The sequence below is a fragment of the Galeopterus variegatus genome, unplaced genomic scaffold, assembly GCF_000696425.1.
Source record: "Galeopterus variegatus unplaced genomic scaffold, G_variegatus-3.0.2 Scaffold300, whole genome shotgun sequence".
Classification (NCBI taxonomy): Eukaryota; Metazoa; Chordata; class Mammalia; order Dermoptera; family Cynocephalidae; genus Galeopterus; species Galeopterus variegatus.
Window position 1 is genome coordinate 294,172 of NW_007726411.1, and position 9,455 is coordinate 303,626.

The window sequence follows — 9,455 nt, forward strand, 5'->3', positions numbered from 1 at the left end:
AACCCTCACTTGACTTTGGGCTGGCCATAGGGACTTACTCTGGCTAGTGGCACAGAGGCAGAAGTGCAGTGTGCCAGGTTTGAGCCTAGCCTTCAGAGGCCTCCCACACTTGCCCATGCCCTCTTCTGCTCTGCCGCTCTCACCAGACTAGGATACCCTGCTGGCGAGGGACATGTGGAGCAGAGTCTTTGAGTGCATCTCTGCCACAGATCTTGGGATCTTGGGCCAAATTAATTAATTCTCTATGCCTCAGTTTCTCATTCTGTATAATAGTGATTGCCTTGCAGGTTATTGACTGGGAAGGTCATTAGGGAAACTTCTGGAGTGTTGGAAATGTTCTATATCTCAATCTCAATGGTGTTTCTGTGGGTGTATATTACACATTTTTTAAAAACCACCAAGCACTTAAGAATAGCATAAGTCTTAGTCCATTTTCTGTTGCTATAACTGAATACCTGAGATTGCATAATCTATAAAGAAACAAAATTTATTTCTTACAGATATTGAGCCTGTAAAGTCCAAGGTTGAGGGGTCATGTATGGAGAGGGCCTTTTTGCTGGTGGGAACTCTCTGCACAGTTCCCCAGGTGGTTCAGAAAAGACTGCCAAACTGAATTTTATAGCAGATCCATTCTTGCGATAACTAACCCACTCCCCTGATAACCCATTAATCCATTACTCCATTAATCCATGAATGGATGAATCTACTTATGAGGGCAGAGCCCTGTTGACCCAATCACCTCCCAAAGGACTCACCTGTCACCATTGCTGCATTGGGGACCAATTTTCCAATACATGAACTTTTGGGGGACACATTCAAACCATAGCAGTGTACTTCATAAACTCTACTGTAGTTTATACCCTAATTTAAAACTTTTTAGAAATGGGGATAATAGTATCTACTTCCCAGCATCATTGTGAGGATTAAATGTGCTCAGCAGGTCACATAATTGCTCCAGACCTGGTATCCAGTATTTGACTATTGTCACCATGGTGGTTACTGCTGGAGGGCTGTGTCCGTAGTATGTATGCTGCAAATGTCTGGGAGGACAGGTACTTGGGCACCTTCTTGTTCCAGCAATGAGGAAGATCCCATCTGGGCTTCAAGCAGCTGAAGTTCAGCAAGGAAGAGAGACAGGTAACCAGACCATTGCAAGTGTGTGAGAGGGGCTCTGGTGGGCTGACAACCTCTTAGGAGGAGTGCCTCACATAGGGGGTGGTGGGGAGAGCTTCCGGAAAGAAGTCAGTCCTAGGAACAAGAAGGATGCATCCAGGTGGAATGAAGGGAAGAGAAGGTGCCCTCAGCTCCATGAGAAGAGGGAGTGGCCCTGACTTTGGTTCTCGTCCCCCTTCCCCATGCCTGGCACACATTAGACCATCAGTACCAGCTGACTGCAGGAATGAACGAGCCCCTCCGTGAGGGCATCAGGAGCTCTGATTTTAAATACGAATGTGGGATGCCACACACGGGGGAAGCAGTTAGATTGGCTGGCCTGGACAGGGCCTGTCAGAGCCAGTGCTGCAACCCCAGGCCACATTCCCCAGTGACCCCTGAGTCGCCACCATGGGTGGACAGTTATTCCAGTACCCAAGAGACAGCCACGGGGGACCCCAGGTCCAGAGCCACCAGAGGGACAGGCAGGAACAACCTGGGTTAAACTTGCAGCCTCTGGCCCAGGCGTCCTCCGAGGGCAGCCAGGCCACATCAGGACACGGCCAGTGCAGGGAGCAGATGAAGACGGGGGGGAGCGGAGGGGTGGGCCCGGGAGAGCAGCAGGCTGCGATGGGAGCATCGTCTACTGCACCGGTGCGAAGCCGAGGCCGGACCGATCCCCGCTCCCGTCCACCGCAGGCGGCGCCAGAGCGCAAGCCCGCCCCGTGACTCGGGTCCAGAGTCCGGCCGGGCGGGGCGAGGGGCGGGCCCCGGCGTCTCTGGGCGTTGGAGCGCGGCGACAGTCACGCCGCGGGATAGACGGACGGACGCGCGGCGGCGGGACAACTCCAGGGCCATGGCGGAGCGCGCCGCTCTCCGCTGCTGCCTGGGCTGGGACTTCAGCACTCAGCAGGTACCGTCGCGGGGCCCGGGAACCCTGCGCCGAACCGCAGACGCGCCTCACTCTTGGGCTTCCCGGGGCTCCGGCGCCGCCCGCCCGCCCGCAAGATACGACCTCGCACTCCCTCCCCCAACCCCCGACCCCGGCCCTCCCGGAAACGGCGGGCGCCTCCCGGAGGGACCCCGCGGGCGCGTGGCTGGAAGTGCCCAGAGGGGCCGAAGGGCTGGGCGGGTTCGCGCGCTGTCTTGGCCATCGAGTGACAGGGACCCGAAGGAACTCAGCTACTGTAAGGCGAGGCGACAGACGGGTCGACCTGTGCACATGCATAACCTGTGGCCTGGACCAGATCCCCGCATGAGACCTTCTTTTAAAAGCGAAATGGGCGCAGTGTACAAATGGACTTTGCCCCTCCCTGTGACCTCCCTCGGTTGGCATCAGCGTGCCCCGGTCTGCGGACCCAGGTCTGCTGGCCAGAGGAGGTCTGTGCTGCTCCCAGGGCCTCGAGACAGGCGAGCAGAATTAAAATTTACCTTTAAACTGGTCATGGGGTGTCCAGGGCCTCCTTCTCCTTTAAAGTACTTGGAAAGTAAACACAGTTGCAATTAAACCCCTCTCATCAAATAGGCCTCTGGCCAATCCCTGACCAGAAAGTCCTTTGTGACTCTGGACAAGTCGAGTTGTCATGCTAGATCTCAGTTTCCTCATCTGTCCAGGAAAGGAGTTAATACTCCTGAGCTTGGAGATCTACTTCAATAGGACATTATGTGTCTCTGGCCTGTGGCAGCAGCATCCTGCAGACATGGACCCCCAGAGACTTCTGCAAACCTTGACCCCCATACCTTGCCCACTAGGAGTTCCTCAGGCCTCCTTGCCAGGCACAGGAACCAGCTCATCTGTGAATATCTACCTCCAGAGGGGCTTGGTTTGGCTGTTTGCAGGGCAAAGATTCCTTGAGATATGTGGGTGTTTCTACTTAGCCTTCTCCATTTTACTAACTCTGGGTATGTCCCCAGATGAGGCCTCTGTTGCCACGATTACCAAGATGCACCCCAGCCTTTGAGGTCTCTAGGCTGAACCTCTCCTAAGGTGCTAGGCCTCACCTGGCGATATTAGTACTCTTGGACCAGTGTAGAAGCTGAGGAAAATTCTATACACCATTGTGATATTGTGAACATATATATTTGGTTTTCATCCCTCTCTTGATATACAATTTCTAAAATCTTTAGAATCTCCAAAGTGATAAGTCTTCTCGGATGCTAATGATGGCTGGCAGCCCCTAGGCAGGTTCAGAATGGGGGCTGGTCACAGAAAAGACCAAGGTGGGACTTTCAGTCCCACCCCACAACCTCTGCAGAGGGGAGAGGGACTGAAGGTTAAGCTGATCACCATGACCAATGATTTAATCAATCATGCCTGTGTAATGAAACCTCCATAAAAACCCAAGAGGCCTGGGTTTGGGGAGCTTCTGGATAGCTGAACACATGGAGGTTCCTGGAGGGTGGTGCACCCAGGAAGGGCATGGAAGCTCCATGCTCGTTCCCCATACCTCTCGCCCTGTGCATCTCTTCATCTTTATCCTTTCTAATATCCTTTATAATAAACTGGTAAACGTAAAGTACTTGTTTCCCTGAGTCCTGTGAGCCGCTGAAGCAAGCCAGTTGAACCCAAGGAGGGGGTGGTGGGAACCCTGATTTATAGCTGGTTGGTCAGAAGTTCCAGAGGCCTAGGCTTGTGCTTGGCATCTAAAGTTGGGGACAGTTTTGGGGCCTGAGCCCTCACCCTGTGGGATCTGACATTATCTTCAGGTAGATAGTGTTGGAATTGAATTAGAGGACACCCAGATGGTGTCTGCTGAAAGATCGCTTGCTTGCTTGCCAGTGAGGAGAAATGCCTACACATTCGATCACAGTCTTCTGTGTCAATTGTTGCTAAGCAAGAGGAAAGAGAGTGGGTTTTTACCCACACAACCATTTTCAAAATGCCTTCCAGGTGAAAGTTGTTGCTGTTGACACAGAGCTGAATGTCTTCTATGAGGACAGTGTGCATTTTGACAGCGACCTTCCAGAATTTGGGTATGTATACCTGGTATGCATGTATGTTGGAGAGGGTTGGTTTTAGGGTCCTCCCCCAACCTTTTACATTCACAGACACACTGTTCTGACTTCACAGTACTACAGGAGTGGTGGTCTTGGCAGACCTCTCAGCATCTTTTTTCCATACCTAGAGTACTCTCTCTCCCATTCCTTCCTAATTCCATTCATTCATTTATTCATTCATACATGCAGTAAGTATCAGTTGAGACCTGCCTTGTGCCAGGCATGCTGGGTGCTGGGATTTGATGGTGAACCAAAAAAGAGACATGGTTCTTGCTCTTCCAGAACTTCCCATCAACCAGACAATCTCACAAAGTAATATTTATTTATAAACTCTGAGAAGGCCTCTGAAGGAAAGGAACTTATATCTCCAAGTGCTTATTACAAAGAAATGTGACACAGACTTGGGAGGGGGAGTCTGGGAGGGTCCCTAAGGAAGCAGTGCTTAAGTTGAGTCAGGTTATATATAGGAGGAAAGAGCATTTCAGGCAGAAGAAGAGTATGTTCAAAGTCCCCATGGCAAGAAAGAGTATGGTTCATTCATGGAATTGAAGAAAACCAATGTGTCTGGGGAGCAGAGAGGGAGGCAGAGGCAGGGCAGAGCCCTACAGTCCATGGCATAAAGTTTGTCTTTATTCTAAAAGCTATTGTCAGCCACTGAAGGGTCATAAGGGATAGGAGTGAGGTGTAACACTGCTGTATTTGTGTTTTGAAAAGACCTCCTTGGGTGCAGTAGGGGAGCAAATGGAGAGTGGCTGCAATGGATGTAGCGAGACTGTTGGAGAAGTTTTTGTAGGTCATTCAGATAAGAAATGATGGATAAGAGAGAGCTGGGTGGTAAAACTGATAGGTCTTGGTACAGAATTGAATGTGAGGTGTGATGGTGAGGTTACTCTCTGGACTTCAGGGTGGATGGTTGGACCTGTGGAAAATAATTAGTTTTGGAGAGAAAGATCATGAGTTTAGCTGTTATATCAGTCTGCTGGGGCTGCCATAACAAAATAGCACATACTGGGTGGCTTCAACAACAGAATTTTATTTTCTGTTTAATTATTTTCTTATAGTTCTGAAGGCTGGAAGTCCATGATCAAAGTGCTGGAAGAGTCGGTTTCCTCTGAAGCCTCTGTCCTTGGTTTGCAGATGACTGCCTCTTCACGTGGTGGTGTTCTGTGCAGGAGCTCCCTGGTGTCTGGATGTCTGTGTCCTGATCTCTTCTTCTTGCAGGAACATCAGTCATGCTGGATTAGGGCTCACCCTAATGACTGCAGTTTAACTTAATTATCTTTTTAAAGGCCCTATCTCCAAATACAGTCACATTCTGAGGTCCTGGGGGTTGGAACTTCAACACTTGAATTTTGGGGGGACAATTCAGTCCATAACAGTTATGGACTTAGTGATTTTGAGGTAGCTCTGTGAGGTCCTGGTGGCAGTGTCCTTCCCTGTCTCTTTTAGACATCACTTCCTCTTCGAAGCCTTCCCTGCCGACCCTTCATGCTTCCCTCATTGCTCCTCACATCGCCTTGCCATCTCTTTCCCTCCAGCTAACGTGGCCCCTTCAAGCTGAGGTTGGAAGCCCTCTTGCTTTCATATTTTGTATCACTGCAGGCCTTGTATGTTTGAGCTTTGGTAGTTTGTGTCTTTTAAGGAATTGCTCCATTTTGTCTAAGTTACCAAGTTTGTGGCCATAGGGTTGTTCATAATATTCTTTTATCAGCCTTTTGATGTCCAATGGGATCAATAGTGATGACCTGTCTTTCATTTCTGATATTGGTAATTTGTTTCTTCTTTTTTTGTTCTTGGTTAGCCTGGCTTGAGGTTTATCAATTGTATTGATCCTTTCAAAGAATCAACTTATGGTTTTGATTTTTCTCTGTTGTTTTCTGTTATGGTTTGAATGTGTCAAATTTCATGTGTTGGAAACTTAATCCCCGAATTCATGTGGTGATGGTATTTGGAGTTGGGGCTTTTAGGAGGTAATCAGGATTAGATAAGGTCATCAGGTGGTGCCCCCATGATGGGACTGGTGGCCTTATAAGAAGAGGAAGAGAGACCTGAGCTGGTGTGCTCTTGCCCTTTCTTGCCCTCCTGTCTTCTTCCATGTGATGATGCAACAAGAAGGCCCTCACCAGATGCTGCCACCATGCTCATAGACTTTCCAGCCTCCAGAACCATGAGCTGAATAAAACTTTTTTCTTTATAAATTATCCAGTCTGTGGTAAACAGACTAAGATATTTTCCTCTTTTCATTTTCATTGATTTGTACTCTAATTTTTATTACTTCTTCCCTTCTGCTTGCTTTAGGCTTAATTTGCTCTTCTTTCTCTAGTTTCTTGAAGTGGAAGCTCAGATTATTGATTTTAGATCTTCTTTTCTTTTTGTTTTTTATTTTGTTTTGGCGGCTGGCCAGTAAGGGGATCTGAACCCTTGACCTTGGTGGTATCAACAAGTGAGCTCTAATCAAGTGAGCTAATTGGCCAGCCCTCTAGATCTTCTTTTCTAATATATGCATATAATGCTATAAAATTTCCTCTAAGCCCAAATGCTTTTGTGGAATGATTTTGCTGCGTCCCATAAATTTTGATAAGTTATGTTTTCATTATTTTTAGTTCAAAATAGTTTTTAGTTTCTCTTGAAACTTCTTTGGCTCATATGTTATTTAGAAGTGTGTTTAATCTCCAAATTTTCCAGCTTTCTGTTATTGATTTCTAGTTTAGTTTAGTTTATTGATTTCTATTCTTTTAAAACTTTAAAAATCTCTCTCCCTCACTCTCTCTTCCATTTAATCTGTTATGTCAGTCAGTCCTCTCCAATGGACATTTAAAAAAGCTCTATTGAGATATAATTCACATGCCTTAAAATTTTCCCTTTATAAATGTAAAATTCAATGGTTTTTAGTATATTCACAGAACTATGTAACCATCACCACTGTCTAATTTTAGAACATTTTTATCACCTCGGAAGTAAGCCCTATATCCATTAGAAGCCACTCCATAGTCCTTCCCCCAGCCCTGGCAATCACATCTACTCTCTCTCTCTCTCTATGGATTTGCCTATTCTGGACATTTCATAGAAATGAATTTATATAATATGTGATGTATTGTGACAAGTTTCTTTTACTTAGCATAATGTTTTCAAAGTTCATCCATTTTGTAATATGTATCAGTATTTTGTTCCTTTTATAGCTCAATAATATTCTATTTTATGGCTATACTACGTTTTATTTATCTGTTCATCAGATGATAGATATTTGGGTTGTTCTACTTTTTGGCTATTCTGAATTATGCCGCTATGAACATTCACGTCTGGGGCCAGCCCCATGGCTCACTCGGGAGAGTGCGGTGCTGGTAGCGCCAAGGTCGTGGGTTCGGATCCTACATAGGGATGGCCGGTGTGCTCACTGGCTGAGCGTGGTGCTGACAACACCGTGCTGAGGGTTGTACAACACCGTGCCGAGGGTTGCGATCCCCTTACTGGTCAAAACACAAAACAAAGCAAAACAAGACATTCATGTATGTTACAAATTGAATTGTGTCCTGCCAAATTCATATGTTGAAGCCCTAAGCCCCAATGTGACTGTATTTGGAGGTAGGGCATTTAAGTAGATAATTAAGGTTAAATGAGTGTGGGGCCCTAACTTGACAGGACTGATGTCCTTATGAGAAGAGGAAGAAACACCAGAGCGCTCTCACTCTGCACACTCACAGAGGAAAGGCCTTGTGAGAACATAGTAAGAAGGCAGGTTTCTGCAAGCCAGGAAGAGAGCCCTTACCAGAAACTGAATTTGCTGGCACCTTGATCAGAGACTTCCAGCCTCCAGAACTGTGAGAAAATAAATGTCTGTTGTTGAAGCCACCCAGTCTGTGGTACTTTATTATGGCAGCATGAGCAGACTAACATAGTATATAGTTTTTGTGCAGACATATGTTTTTATTTCTATTGCATATATACCTAAAAGTGGAATCATTGGGTCATATATGGTAACTCTGTTCAACAGTTTGAGGAATTGCCAAGCTGTTTTTCAAAGCAGCTGTACCATTTTACGTTCCCACCAGTGGTGTACGAGGGTTCCAGTTTCTCCACATCCTTGCCAACATTTGTTATTCACTCTTTTTGATTATAGATTATAGCCATCCTAGAGGGCGTGAAATGCTATCTCACTGTGGTTTTGATTTGCATTTCTTTAATGACTAATGGTGTTGAGTATCTTTGCTATTTGTCTGTCTTTGGGGAAATGTCTATTCAGATCTTTTGCCCATTTTTTATTATTGCATTGTAAAAGTTCTTTATGCATATATTCTGGATACAAGTTCCTTTTCAGATATATGATTTCAAAACTTTTTTCCCATTCTGTGGGTTGTCTTTTCACTTTTTTGGTAATCCTTTGAAACAAAGTTTTTGATTTTAATAGTCTAATTTTCCTATTTTTGTTCATTTGTGGTATTGGTGAAGCGCTTTTTAGGTTTTGGTGTCAATTTTATTTTTACTTCATAAAAATAATTGGAACATTTTCCTTCTTTTTATGTGCTCTGGTAATATTTGCTCTTTAAATATTTGGTGGGATTCTTCTGTGAAACCGTTTGGGCCTGGTGCTTTTAGTGGTGTGGGGTAGCTCTGTTCTTCCTCCTTAGCTGAAATTGCGTATTGGTGAAGCGCTTTTTAGGTTTTGGTGTCAATTTTATTTTTACTTCATAAAAATAATTGGAACATTTTCCTTCTTTTTAGGTGCTCTGGTAATATTTGCTCTTTAAATATTTGGTGGGATTTTTCTGTGAAACCGTTTGGGCCTGGTGCTTTTAGTGGTGTGGGGTAGCTCTGTTCTTCCTCCTTAGCTGAAATTGCAGGGTTTGAGTTGTTAGATACAGGGTGGAATGTCTGGTTATAATTTTCATCTGTTTGGTAAAGACAACATTTTCCTAATGAGTTTTCATTGTCTATAGGAAAGTTTTGCTATTCTCTTCAATCTTTCCTAATAGCATCTTTTTAAAAAACAAAACCCAGCATCTGTGTGTTTTGAGAGAGGTAGACCTGTGCCTGTGAAACTGCCACCACAGTCAAGATACAGAATGTGCACATCACCCCTGAAAGATGCCTGTGCGCTTTAGCCTATTTCTTCCTTTCCCACTGGATGAGGCAACCACTGATTTGCTTTTCTCACTATAGGGTAATTTGCATTCTGTGTTTTGTTCATGTGAATGGAAGTGTGTAGTATGCACTCCTTTGTGTCTGGTTTTCTTCACTTGGCATGCTCATTCGAGATTCATTCATGTTGGCATGTGTATCAATAGTTTGCTTTATTTTTTATTGCTCTG

The 9,455-nt window shown here is 45.5% G+C and overlaps 1 protein-coding gene across 1 annotated transcript in view; it reads left to right on the forward strand.

Moving 5' to 3' along the window:
• The first annotated feature begins 1,825 nt into the window (after positions 1-1,825).
• Positions 1,826-9,455, forward strand: part of XYLB (xylulokinase homolog (H. influenzae)) — a 60,851-nt gene continuing 53,221 nt past the window's right edge. The window contains exons 1-2 of the mRNA XM_008567162.1: positions 1,826-2,065; positions 4,043-4,125. Coding sequence (XP_008565384.1) covers positions 2,009-2,065; positions 4,043-4,125 — 140 coding nt within the window. The 5' untranslated portion in view covers positions 1,826-2,008. The remainder of the gene's footprint in view (positions 2,066-4,042; positions 4,126-9,455) is intronic.